Source organism: Neoarius graeffei, chromosome 24 (genome assembly GCF_027579695.1).
Source record: "Neoarius graeffei isolate fNeoGra1 chromosome 24, fNeoGra1.pri, whole genome shotgun sequence".
NCBI classification, from domain to species: Eukaryota; Metazoa; Chordata; class Actinopteri; order Siluriformes; family Ariidae; genus Neoarius; species Neoarius graeffei.
The window spans coordinates 14,050,505-14,064,574 of NC_083592.1; the positions used below are offsets into that span (position 1 = coordinate 14,050,505).

The 14,070-nt window shown below is 42.0% G+C and overlaps 1 protein-coding gene across 5 annotated transcripts in view; it reads left to right on the forward strand.

The window, feature by feature from the left end:
* Window positions 1-7,527: 7,527 nt before the first annotated feature.
* mfsd3 (major facilitator superfamily domain containing 3) overlaps window positions 7,528-14,070 on the forward strand; it is a 38,366-nt gene continuing 31,823 nt past the window's right edge. For 4 of the 5 annotated variants that reach the window (XR_009651388.1, XM_060906749.1, XM_060906752.1 and 1 more), the window contains exons 1-2: window positions 7,528-7,661; window positions 8,350-9,153. Coding sequence is in view for 4 of the 5 variants with exons in the window: in XM_060906749.1 (XP_060762732.1) it covers window positions 8,466-9,153 (688 nt within the window). In the remaining variant the exon portion in view is untranslated. Of the gene's footprint in view, window positions 7,662-7,698; window positions 7,841-8,349; window positions 9,154-14,070 lie in introns of those variants that run through there. The other variant, XM_060906750.1, reaches the window with a different exon arrangement.

Consider the following 14,070-nt stretch of genomic DNA (forward strand, 5'->3'; position numbering starts at 1 on the left):
TTTCTCATGATTATGAATTTCTATCTCATAGCTCTTCTCTCATGATCATGACTAAATATCTCATAATATAATTTTCTCATGATTGAGTTTCTATCTCCTAGCTCTTATAGAGATCTTATCTCATGACTGTATCTTACAGTGGATATAAAAAGTGTACACACCCCATTAAAATGATAGGTTTTTCTGATGTAAAAAAAATAAAAATAAAAATGAGACCACGATAAATAATTTCAAAACTTTTCCCACCTTTAATGTGACCTATAACCTGTATGATTCAATTGAAAAACAAACAAATCTGTTTGGGAGGAAAACATAAAAAAACGTACAATAAGCTGGTTGCATAAGTGTGCACACCCTTAAACTAATACTCTGTTGAAGCACCTTTTGATTTAATTACAGCATTCTGTCTTTTTGTCTACACAACTGCCCTCAATTAAACTTACTCTGATTAACCCCAAATAAAGTTCAGACCTTTACTCAGTTGCATCCTCCAGCAAAAGCCATGGTTCGCAGAGAGCTTACAAAGCATCAAAGGGATCTCATTGTTGAAAGGTATCAGTCAGGAGAAGGGGACAAAAAAGTTTCCACGGCATTAAATATACCATGGAGCACAGTGAAGACAGTCATCAAGAAGTGGAGAAAATATGGGACACCAGTGACATTACCGAGAACTGGACATCCCTCCAAAATTGATGAAAAGACAAGACGAAAACTGGTCAGGGAGGCTGCCAAGAGGCCTACAGCAACACTGAAGGAGCTGCAGGAATTTCTGGCAAGTACTGGTTGTGTACTACATGTGACAACAATCTCCCGTATTCTCCATATGTCTGGATTATGAGGTAGGGTCAAAGAAAAACATCCAGACCCAGCTAAATTTTGCAAAAAAATACATCAACTCTCCCAAAAGCATGTGGGAAAATGTGTTATGGTCTGATGAAACTAAGGTTTAACTTTTTGGCCACAATTCCAAAAGGTATGTTTGGCGCAAAAACAAAACCGAGCATCACCAAAAGAACACCACACCCACGGTGAAGCATGGTGGTGGCAGCATCATGTTTTGGGATTGTTTTTCTTCAGCTGGAACAGGGGCTTTAGTCAAGGTGGAGGGAATTATGAACAGTTCTAAATACCAGTCAATTTTGGCCCCAAACCTTCAGGTGTCTGCTAGAAAGCTGAAGATCAAGAGGAATTTCATCTTTCAGCATGACAATGACCCCAAAAAAGTTTTGGAACGGCCTAGCCAGAGCTCAGACCTAAATCCAATTGAAAATCTGTGGGGTGACCTGAAGAGGGCTGTGCACAAGAGATGTCCTCACAATCTGACAGATTTGGAGCGCTTTTGCAAGGAAGAGTGCTTAGGTGTCAACCCTCCTGGTTTGACCGGGAATCTCCCGGTACAGGAACCCAGGGGCGCATATAGGATTTTTGAACTGGGGGGGACTGAGCTGTCAGCAAATGATTCCATTTTGTGTGTATGTATATGTATATATATATATATATATATATATATATATATATATATATATATATATATATATATATACTACCGTTCAAAAGTTTGGGGTCACTTTGAAATGTCCTTATTTTTGAAAGAAAAGCACTGTTCTTTTCAATGAAGATCACTTTAAACTAATCAGAAATACACTCTATACATTGCTAATGTGGTAAATGACTATTCTAGCTGCAAATGTCTGGTTTTTGGTGCAATATCTACATAGGTGTATAGCGGCCCATTTCCGGCAACTATCACTCCTGTGTTCTAATGGTACAATGTGTTTGCTCATTGCCTCAGAAGGCTAATGGATGATTAGAAAACCCTTGTACAATCATGTTAGCACAGCTGAAAACAGTTTAGCTCTTTAGAGAAGCTATAAAACTGACCTTCCTTTGAGCAGATTGAGTTTCTGGAGCATCACATTTGTGGGGTCGATTAAATGCTCAAAATGGCCAGAAAAATGTCTTGACTATATTTTCTATTCATTTTACAACTTATGGTGGTAAATAAAAGTGTGACTTTTCATGGAAAACACAAAATTGTCTGGGTGACCCCGAACTTCTGAACGGTAGTGTGCATACATGTTATTTCACCTCCCTCACTGCCATCACCAGGAAGTACCTGCAGGCTAGGACAATGATAACATTTTAACATAGCCTATGGAAATCCAAAGTTTACACATTATCATCATGCACAGAAATTGCAAAACTGCAAAACTAGTTTTAAAACCGCTAAGTTCCAACTGTTAAACATAGCGAGAGGCTGGGCTACGTGTGTGTGTGTAAAGTGTAAACCAGTGTATCCTGACTTTCTAACTATGCCTGTGTGTTGCGTGAGCGGCAGTCAGTCAACAACTCTTCGCAAAGTTTCCTTATGAAACAATATGCTCGCTGAAATTATGGCAGGGAACGCCAGATTAAACATTAAAACTGCCTTCTGAGCACTGTATCTACAGGCTACCACCGAAAGAAGGAGGCTACCAGAAAGGCATCTCTACTCCGTATGATTTTACTTTTACTACGACATTACTTTGAACAGACTATCAAAAAATTGCAAGCTGATATGATAAAGTAAGGCACAGTTTACTTACAGTCGTTTTTTTTTTTTAAAAACGATGCAATCGTTTTCTGCCTTTTGGCACCCTTCATCATGCCGTGTTGGGGTCCTGAACTAGGAGGAGCTGTCTCCGATATGCCTGTCAAACTTGTTGTGGGTAACCATAGCAACCAAGCTCGAGCTCGCAACCTGTGCAGTCTGCGCAGTTGCAACCATGTATGTACTGCTGTGCACCTCAATAAACCGAATGGTAATTAGTCTTTTGATTTTTCCGTGAGGTTTGCCTTATGCAAAGAAAGACAGCATAGATGTTTTTTCCTCCCTATAAGTGGGGGGGACCGAATGAGGTGAATTTAAATCTGGGTGGGATGAATCCCCCCCCCCGTTCGTCCCCTCTATCTGCGCCCGTGCAGGAACCTGCCTCCTGGTCACCAAAATAACCCTGGTAATCTCCCGGTTCAGCTCTGATCCTGTACTAAAAAATTTTTTAAACCACTTTTAAAGTTTTTTTTTTTTATGTTGCTGCTTCACTAAGCGATACGCGGTGGTAAAAAGCGGTAAAACTTGCCACCGGTAAAATAAGTTACCAGTGGCTCATGCATGGTGTGCACACTTGATCAGAACTGTGAAAATAAAAGTGTTATGTACTTTTTGGTAAACTATCCAAGTTGCTGTTTATTTGAATATTGATTTGATATTAGTGTCAATGTGCTGTTATTTTATATGAACTTTGAATTTATATAAATTTGAAATGCCATGATATCTTTTTTTGGTAAACTTTGAAAAGTACTGTTTGTATGATTTTTTAACATTGGATTGGTGTGTAAATGTGAAGTCATGATATACTTTTGGATATATTTTGCTAGGTGCTGACATCTCCCTCAAGTTTATTTGAATGTCAAGGTGCTGCTTGCTTATTTGAGCACTGATATACAAATGTGCAATGTAATGACATATATTTACTTTTTATTTACTTTGCAAGGTGCTGTTTATTTGAAAATTTAGTTGATAAAAATATCAGGGTGCTTTTGTGCTTATATGATGAGCATTGAATTAAAGTATAAATTTGAAATGTCATGATACATTGTAATATTTTGCAAGGTGCTGTTGTTTATTTGGGGCGGCACGGTGGTGTAGTGGTTAGCGCTGTCGCCTCACAGCAAGAAGGTCCTGGGTTCGAGCCCCGGGGCCGGCGAGGGCCTTTCTGTGCGGAGTTTGCATGTTCTCCCCGTGTCCGCGTGGGTTTCCTCCGGGTGCTCCGGTTTCCCCCACAGTCCAAAGACATGCAGGTTAGGTTAACTGGTGACTCTAAATTGACCGTAGGTGTGAATGTGAGTGTGAATGGTTGTCTGTGTCTATGTGTCAGCCCTGTGATGACCTGGCGACTTGTCCAGGGTGTACCCCGCCTTTCGCCCGTAGTCAGCTGGGATAGGCTCCAGCTTGCCTGCGACCCTGTAGAAGGATAAAGCGGCTAGAGATAATGTGATGTGTGTGATGTGTGTGTGTTGTTTATTTGAAAATTTGAGTGATATACTGTAAATGTGAAAATTGTAGCATAGAAACTTTTTAAAGGTGTTGTGTAGTTATTAAAGGGACATCTTTGGAATAGTTACTTGACCCAATTTATGACAGTCATGATTTTTAAATAAGATAGTGAGAACTAGATCATGTTCATCACAATGGAAGTAATACTTCAGATTAGCCTGAATGTTGTGAGGTGCTGCCTGTCTCAGGTGGAAATAAAATATGCAGGCGTTATTCAAGTTTCCCTTTAATGTTGCTTGTTTTGCTTGAGTTTAAACATGTGACAATTACATATTGATGTGATAGTAAGTTACAAAAAACAGCTTTCACTATGCCAGAATGCACCATTTTACACCTTACTGATGCCAAAATGGGCGGCACGGTGGTGTAGTGGTTAGCACTGTCGCCTCACAGCAAGCAGGTCCGGGTTCGAGCCCCGTGGCTGGCGAGGGCCTTTCTGTGTGGAGTTTGCATGTTCTCCCCGTGTCCGCGTGGGTTTCCTCCGGGTGCTCCGGTTTCCCCCACAGTCCAAAGACATGCAGGTTAGGTTAACTGGTGACTCTAAATTGACCGTGAGTGTGAATGTGAGTGTGAATGGTTGTCTGTGTCTATGTGTCAGCCCTGTGATGACCTGGCGACTTGTCCAGGGTGTACCCCGCCTTTCGCCCGTAGTCAGCTGGGATAGGCTCCAGCTTGCCTGCGACCCTGTAGAACAGGATAAAGCGGCTAGAGATAATGAGATGAGATGATGTCAAAATTTCAAAAAATTTCGGCCTGCGGGGGGATACCCCCCGCAACCCCCCTCCGGAGTCCATATATCCCTGTCAGAAATCCTTGGGGGTTGACACCTATGCTCAGAGTGGGCAAATATGGCCAAGTCTAGATGTGGCAGGCTGATAGACTCTGACCCCAAAAGACTGAATGCTGTAATAGCTTTCTTTCATCTCAGAAATATTGCAAGGATAAGAAATTTAATGTCATTACATGACCCGGAAAAAACTAGTCCATGCTTTCGTTACCTCCAGGTTGGATTATTGTAATGCCTTACTGTCTGGATGTTACAATAAGTGCATAAACAAGCTCCAGTTAGTTCAAAATGCAGCAGCAAGAGTCTTTACTAGAACTAGAAAATATGACCACATCACGCCTGTCTTATCCACACTGCATTGGCTCCCAATCAAATTTCGTATTGATTATAAAATACTACTATTGACCTTTAAAGCATTAAATGGTCTCGCACCACAGTACCTGAGTGAACTTCTGCTCCTCTATGACCCACCATACCTACTTAGATCAAAGGGTGCAGGCTATCTGCTGGTACCTCGTATAGTGAAGGCTACATCAGTGGGCAGAGCCTTTTCTTACAAAGCTCCACAGTTATGGAACAGCCTTCCAAGTAATGTTCAGGAATCAGACACAGTCTCAGCATTTAAGTCTAGGCTGAAAACATATCTGTTTAGTCAAGCCTTTTGTTAATGGTGTTTATGAGGTAAAGGTGTAGATCTAGAGGGTCCTCAGACATAGTGTTTTGGTAAACTGGGATGTATGGATGCTGTCAGTCCCCACTTGCTTGCTCACTCAAGTTTGTTGATGATGTAGTGGCTGGCTGCTTTATGTCCCGGGGCTCCCTCATGCCTGTGTTACCTTCTGGCTCTCCCCTTTTAGTTATGCCGTCATAGTTAGTTGCCGGAGTCCATGCTTGTACTCGGTGCAATATGTATACTGTTCCTACTTATTCAGGTGACATTGGGCATACCTAATAACCTGCGTTTTCTTCCCCCCCCCCCCCCCCCCCCCCCCCCAAATCTGTCCCTCTGAGTTACATGGAGTCAACAGGAAATCTTTTGGTGGAGAGGGTGGAGACCTCGACTGGCTATCGTAGCCTGCAGGGAATCGGCCGTCAGACATTCTGTCGCATGTCCCAGACTCGGTGAAATGTAACTGAGTTGTCTTGGCCAGCCCTAAGGGTCCCATCTGCATCTCATCATTGCTGAGGAGTGTGCTCCCATCACCCAATCAAGCATCCAGCCACAGCAGGTCGTGATATTTTTTAACCATATTAACATGCCATTGTTGTGTATTATGTCTGATGTCAAGACTCTCGTCTCTGTGAGCCTACCACACAGACTTAATACTTGTGTCATTTTTAGGGCATACCTAACAACCTGTGTTTCCCCCACCCCCCCACCCCCCATCTGTCCCTCTGAGTTACATGTTGGTCCTGGGATTGAGATGCTGACCTCTTCTGCTCCTTGGACCTGCTTGATCCATCCTGGTGCCCTGTGTCTGGTCGGAGTTTTATTGCATCACTCCTGTGAAGGACGGCCCCATGAGGACAGTTGAGGGTTACACCTGGAGGACGCTCTGGACTCTTACAGTAACGCTTTTATGGCTGAGGACTACAGTTGACTTGCTAACTTTAGGACTGCAGTTGTCATGAACAGTTTTGCACTCAAGTTTCCATCAATGAAGAGTTATAACATCAACGAAACTGTCATGTTAAAACTGTTAATGTTATAGTCATGCTGTCTGTTGTTGCCCAAATGAGGATGGGTTCCCTTTTGAGTCTGGTTCCTCTCAAGGTTTCTTCCTCATGTCGTCTGAGGGAGTTTTTCCTTACCACCGTCGCCACAGGTTTGCTCATTGGGGATAGATTAGGGACAAAATTAGCTCATGTTTTAAGTCGTTCAAATTCTGTAAAGCTGCTTTGCGACAATGTTTATTGTTAAAAGCGCTATACAAATAAACTTGACTTGACTTGACTTAATTAAATCAAAAGGCGCTTCAACAAAGTATTAGTTTAGGGTGTGCACACTTAGGCAACCAGCTTATTGTACGTATTGTTTTGTTTTTTATGTTTTCCCCCCTAACAGATTTGTTTGTTTTTCAATTGAATTGTACAGGTTATGGGTCACATTAAAGGTGGGAAAAGTTTTGAAATTATTTATCATGATCTCTCTCTCTTTTTTTTTTTACATCAGAAAAAACTCTCATTTTAACAGGGTGTGTACACTTTTTATATCCGCTGTATAATAATGACTATCTCATTATAATGAGAGAATTTTATCATGATTATGAACTTCTATCTCATAGCTATTTTCTCATAGAGCTCTTATCTCAGTTATGACTGAATCTCATATATCACTTTCTCATCATTATTAGTTTCTATCTCATAGTTATGAGATATCTTCGACTTGATAACTGAAATATCAACTTAATATGAAATCGTATCTCATAATAATTACTTAGTTTCACATCATGAATTTGTATCTCATGATAACGAATTCGCGAAAGAGCCTTTCTTTCTTTTTCTTTTTTTTTAATACCGAAGCGTTCAGAGACACGACATTACTTGGTCGCTACAATGACGTAAAACACGTCCAATCATCAGTCCGAACTAACATCCAATCGTAGCGCAGGAGGCGGGGCTTATCCGAACACGGGCGGGGAAAGGAACGAAAACACGGAAGTGCTGAAGGACCTTAATTCAGGAGAAGGTTGTCCTGTGGCGAGGGAAGAGAGGAAGCAAGTGTTTTTATTTTATTTCACCCAGAGCAACATTTAATATCCATAGTGGTCAATTACTGTAGGTTATTATTTCTTCGCATGAAGAGCAGGCGAGTCGTTACCCAGTCTGTCTACTTTAATGTAATGTTTAACTGGATAAATAACGGAAGCTGTTGGATAAAAATTATTTCACTTCTGAGATGTGATCCTTTGTTTTGGTGCTAAAACTGTAAAGAAAGAAGAGATTCATTCTTTAAGGTCACTGCTTAGTTATGTGTGCAGATCATTTCTGTTCATTAAATCTGCCACCTTCAGTAATTATTTCTATTTTAAATCAGCTTGGTCTAGTCTTCCATCACATTCAGTTAAACTTCTTTTAAAACACTTTCATTCTTTTCCCTGGTTATATCATGTACAGTTCATCGATATCTTCTTCCCTCACTTCTCAGTGGACTCAACAGGGCCAAGCCTGGCCCAGGGTCCCAATTTGGCAGTAGGGGGGCTCGAACCTCCAACCTTTCAATCAGTAACCCAAAGCCTCAACCCTTTGAATCATGACTATCTATAACCTTCCATCAACATGCTTCAAAATTTTTGCCTGTGCCATGATGAGATATTAAACTATAGATACTAACAATACTATCAATTAATGTTTCATGTCTACTTGCTCCATCTGTTGCTTTGCCTCTTTTACTTAAAAATGTCACCTTACAAAGAGTTATTGTATTAATCCACTTTGACATTTATGTCATATCTTTTCAAATCAGATCTCAGAGACGTGCTGCCCTCGGAGTGGGATGGACTTTATCTTTGGACTTGGAAGCATACATTGCTACAGAATGGGACCATGAGCTGAAGCTCCGCCTCTCTCTACTATTCCGCGATGAACGACAAGCTGCTCTTCCTTGGCCTGCTGTACTTTGTGCAGGGCATCCCGTATGGCTTGCAGTCCTCACTACTTCCAGTCTATCTTCGTGGCACTGGCCAGTCACTCACCCGCATCTCCCTCACCAAGGTACTTTACTTCCCCTGGGTGCTCAAAGTGCTGTGGGCGCCCCTAGTGGATCGTGCAGGTAGCAAGCGACGCTGGTTGGTATCGACGGTTGGTGGATTGGCGCTTGTGTGTCTGGCGGGCGCAACGTTGTCACCTGAGCTACAGCAGGGTGGTGTGGCGGCTGTGCTGCTGGCAATGAATGCATTGGTGTCGGTGCAGGACGTGGCAGTGGATGGTGCAGCTGTGAGGCTTCTCCGTGGTGCCGCTGAGCTCGGCCTGGGCAACACGGCACAGGTGGTGGGCTACAAAGCAGGCTCAGTGTTTGCTGGAGGTGGCCTGCTAGCCGTTATTGATGTAGTGGGATGGGCGTGGACATTTACATTGCTGTCTTGTGTATACGGAGGAGTGGCGTTGTTTGTATGCGGTGTGAATGTACTGGACGGTGAAGCAGGGCGGGCCCCAGGAGAGGCGAGAAGGGCCACGAGGGACACAGCAAGACCGTGGACTATTTGGAGGAAGCTGATGGATGTGCCAGGGACGCCATGGACCATTCTGTACGTGCTTACTTATAAGCTAGGTGAGTGTGTGAAGTCTATGTGCCTCTAAGTCAACTTTCCTCCAAAGTTGTTCAGTTTTTCTAAAGGTTAATTTTTCTTCAAAGATTAACCATAACAATAAAACCACTGTGAGGTAAAGTGAATATCATTGATTATCTCATTACAGTGGGACCTGTCACAGGGTGGAATATATTAGACAGCAAGAGAACAGTCAATTCTTGAAGTTGATGTGTTGGAAGCAGGAAAAATGGGCAAGTGTAAGGATCTGAGCGACTTTGACAAATTATGATGGCGAGATGACTGGGTCTGAGCATCTCCAAAATGGCACATCTTGTGAGGTATTCCTGGTATGGAGTGGTTAGTACCGAACAAAAGTGGTCCAAGGATCCGAAGGACAACCGGTGAACCATCAACAGGGGCACGAGACACGAAAGCTAGCCCATATGTTCCAATCCTACAGAAGAGCTCCTGTAACTTCACAAACTACTGAAAAAGTTAATGCTGGCTAAAACAGAAAGGTGATCAGCATGGAGATAATTTGTTATGAAGTATTATTTTAAAGGTTTAAAATGACTTTCAAACCACCTAAGAGCACCAAGTACTGTCCCTTTCTATGAAGGGATTTGGTTCCTCATTATTACTACAACCATGAATCATAATTTATACGTTGATGTGGTGGTTCCTTAAGGAAGAGAAAAGTTGTTGGTGAGCTGTTAACATTTCAAGGCTGCACATATATTTAATATATTACCTCACTCTAACATTTATAAATAATAATAACCACTATATCACGTCAGTTCTTCAGTATGAGTTCTTATTACGGATTTTTGATTAAGGATAAAATGACATTGTGATTGCAAAAAAAGTAAAAAAGAATGGAATTTATTTATTTATCCACAGTGGCTCAAAAGACACAGAGATCCTGCAGCAGATCCCTCAGCTAATGAGAATAGCTTACGTAGCACACACTCGTCTCAGATCTCATTGCAGAGCAGTTTCAGCTTGTTCCCTGACAAATAAAACCCAGCCGAGTTAGAGGTCACTTTCTCAGATCTTATGGTATGCTGTTTACCAGTGAACTGACCTGATCCGACCCGAGCCAAGGGTTCTGACTCACTGAAAATAGCTGGAATTCCCCTCACCAGTATGAGTCACCAAATTACACCATTTCTAAAATGGTGTATTTTAGCCCAACTCATGAAGGAGCTGCTCCTGAATTACTGTCTAGACGCAAGTCTTTTTTTTCTTTTATGTAATACTTTTTATAATTTTATATTTTTAGTACAAATTCTGCTACACCCATTCTCAATTTCTCATCAGACTTTCTTTCACGTTCCAGCTCCATCCTGAATGTAGCATGCATGTAATACTTTGCTTCACATCACTCTTTCTATTATTTTTTATTTATTGGAAGTGATCAAATGAAGGGGCGGCACGGTGGTGTAGTGGTTAGTGCTGTCGCCTCACAGCAAGAAGGTCCTGGGTTCGAGCCCCGGGGCCGGCGAGGGCCTTTCTGTGTGGAGTTTGCATGTTCTCCCCGTGTCCGCGTGGGTTTCCTCCGGGTGCTCCGGTTTCCCCCACAGTCCAAAGACATGCAGGTTAGGTTAACTGGTGACTCTAAATTGACCGTAGGTGTGAATGTGAGTGTGAATGGTTGTCTGTGTCTATGTGTCAGCCCTGTGATGACCTGGCGACTTGTCCAGGGTGTACCCCGCCTTTCGCCCGTAGTCAGCTGGGATAGGCTCCAGCTTGCCTGCGACCCTGTAGAAGGATAAAGCGGCTAGAGATAATGAGATGAGATGAATGATCAAATGAAAATTCAAATCATGAGTTCTAATGTAGTTCCTTCATTCACCACAAGATGGCAGTGTTCCCATTCATTTTCCTCACTAGAACAGCACGCTGAATTGTTCTTATATTATAAGAGGCAACATAGAGCTGCAGTGACACTATGAGACACGACCTTTCCACTAACCTCTTGACATGCTGACTTCCTGAAGGTGGAATACACACAACACAACAACACACATCACACCATTTCAGTTCTGGATTTAAGCCACCACTGGTGAGTGTGTGAGCTGAATTTGTTGTGTTTGGCAGCAGATGGGGATTATGTAAGGATTAGAGTCTCTTTGTGTCTGTGGCAATTTTCATCTAAACAGAAAATGGAAAAATTCATACCGTGTGTGTGTGTGTTGTTTGGTCTAGGGTGCTAGTGTGTTTCTGGATATGTAAATGAATTAATTCGCTGGTTTGGGTTTTGCTTACAGGGGTTCAGAGTTGGGAGAAGCAGGTAGAAGACAGAGTGTAAAACCCAGATGCGGCACACTAATCTGATGAGACGTAGACGTTGAAAGCTGGCTGAATGTTAAGCCCCCAACCCCCTTCACTTTGCTTTGCCTCTCAGGCTTTATGTTTTGTTTTGTTTTTTTCCCCCCCAAAGTTCACAGAGGTCAAATACAATACATTCAAATATAATATAAAAGCATAACAGGAATCATCCAGAATTGACTATTTTTTTTAACAAGTAATGGAAACCCCTGGTGAAAAACCTCACAGGATCTTTAAGAATCCATGAGGATTGTCAAAGACCTGCCAAAGATCCTTAAAGATAAGTATCTTTATAGGATCTTAGAAAGATCTTCAGAGATCTTCATATGCAAAATCATTTGTAAAGATCTTCAAGGATCCTTTTAAGGATGCTACAAAGCTCCTCATAATCATCCCTGCAAAGATCTTTGCAAGGATCCTTTAAGATCCTCAAGGATTCAACAAGGATCTTTCAAATATCTTCGAAGGATCCTTCTAAAGACCTAGTTAAGATCTTTGCTAGGATCTTTGAGGATATGATCAGGATCTTTTAAGAATCTTTGTCAAAATCTTTACAAAATCTTTGCAAAGATCCTCCAAGATCCTCAAAGATTTAACAAGGCTCCTCCAAAGACCTTAAAAGGATCCTTTTCAGGGTCTTAACTGGAATCCTCAAGGATTTAATCAGGATCTTGTAAGGATCCTTGTCAAGGTCTTTGAGATCTTTGTGAGGATCCTTTAAGATCCTCGAGGATTTAATGAGAATCTTTCAATTTTTTTTTGTAAATGATCCTAATTCAACAGAATTGGCAAGGACGGAAATAGATTGAAACTTACATAGTTATGATTCATTATAATTGGATAAGGATATACCAAGGAATCCTGAATAGCCAACATCTTAAAAGGATCTTTGAAATAATCTTTCATGATTTTCAAGGTGGGCGGCACGGTGGTGTAGTGGTTAGCGCTGTCGCCTCACAGCAAGAAGGTCCGGGTTCGAGCCCCATGGCCGGCGAGGGCCTTTCTGTGCGGAGTTTGCATGTTCTCCTCGTGTCCGCGTGGGTTTCCTCCGGGTGCACCGGTTTCCCCCACAGTCCAAAGACATGCAGGTTAGGTTAACTGGTGACTCTAAATTGACCGTAGGTGTGAATGTGAGTGTGAATGGTTGTCTGTGTCAGCCCTGTGATGACCTGGCAACTTGTCCAGGGTGTACTCTGCCTTTCGCCTGTAGTCAGCTGGAATAGGCTCCAGCTTGCCTGTGACCCTGTAGAACAGGATAAAGCGGCTAGAGATAATGAGATGAGATTTTCAAGGTTTCAAAGATCTTGAAAGGTTCTCTTGGTCAATCAAATGACTTCTACTGGAAATGTCAGTGTATATATTATGATAGCATCAATAAAGAATTGTTTTGTTTGGAATTGAATGTGTTTTTTTTGTTTGTTTGTTTGTTTGTTTTTTAAGATTCTTGTAGATCTTGTCAAGCATATTAAGCATCCTTGAAGATCTTGGCAAGAAAATTGAAGATCCTTGAAGATCTTGGCAAGAAGTTAAAAGATCTTTGTAGATCCTTGATCTTTTGAGGATTTTTGTTGAGATCCTCAACAGGATCCTCAAAGACCCTCACAAAGAACTTTACAGATCCTTGAAGGTCCTTGAAAGATTTTCACCAGGGAATTCTAGTCTCCAGTTTGGCATCAAAACTGCATGCTTTAATCAAGTAGATTTGTGGTAAAAAGAAAATCATATCCTTCCTTTAATCCATGATTTCAAATAAGATAAGAACATTTATTTATTATGGACAGGTTCCCTGCCCAAACTGATAATTGCTTGATCAGTTTTTCTTTAGCTAATCAGACACAAGGTCTGCCATCACTCTTGCCAGAGGCAATTGGGGTTAGGCTCCTTGCTCAAGGGTACTTTAGCCAGTCTTGCTGGTCCAGGGAATCAAACCAGTAACCTTTTGGTTCCAAAGACGGTTCTCTAACCATTAGGCCATGGCTTCCCCTGAAGAACAATTGCTTCCTTTAACACCTCATACCCTTCTGGGTGTGACGTTATTGGAAAATAAGCAACTTCCAGGTGACACACACTAAGTTACTGCACCATCAACTGTCATCACCTCAACCTTTGTTTATTTTCTTATCATAAGTGTTTTATTCTTTATGGAGGTCTGTGTTATTTAGATATTAGATGATAATGCATGTAATTATGTAGCATACACTTTTTAATGTTTTAACACTAATATGAGCAGTGAAGCCCCGCCCATTGATCACCTTAACAGAAGGTTTATAATGAATCACTTGACTTCAACCTCAACTGGCAGCAGGATATCTGAGATCCTCCCTCTATCAGTTCTGCTTTTCCTTCAGTCGGGATAGAAGTTAAAACCGGCGCTTGATCAAGTCACTAATCCCACAGTGTAGCAGACCGGATTGAGCTGAGTGCTCTGTTCGAGACGTTGCATTAGTGCTTTGCCCGTTTCCAATGTGTGCTGTATGACCTCGTGTTTAAAAGGGCAGCCGTAGAGTCAGGTGTGGAGCCTCTCTGAGAAACGTCCAGATGAGAGAGAGAGAGAGAGAGAGAGAGATGGGTGGAGGGGGTGAATACAGTCACGGCGGGGTGGAGGG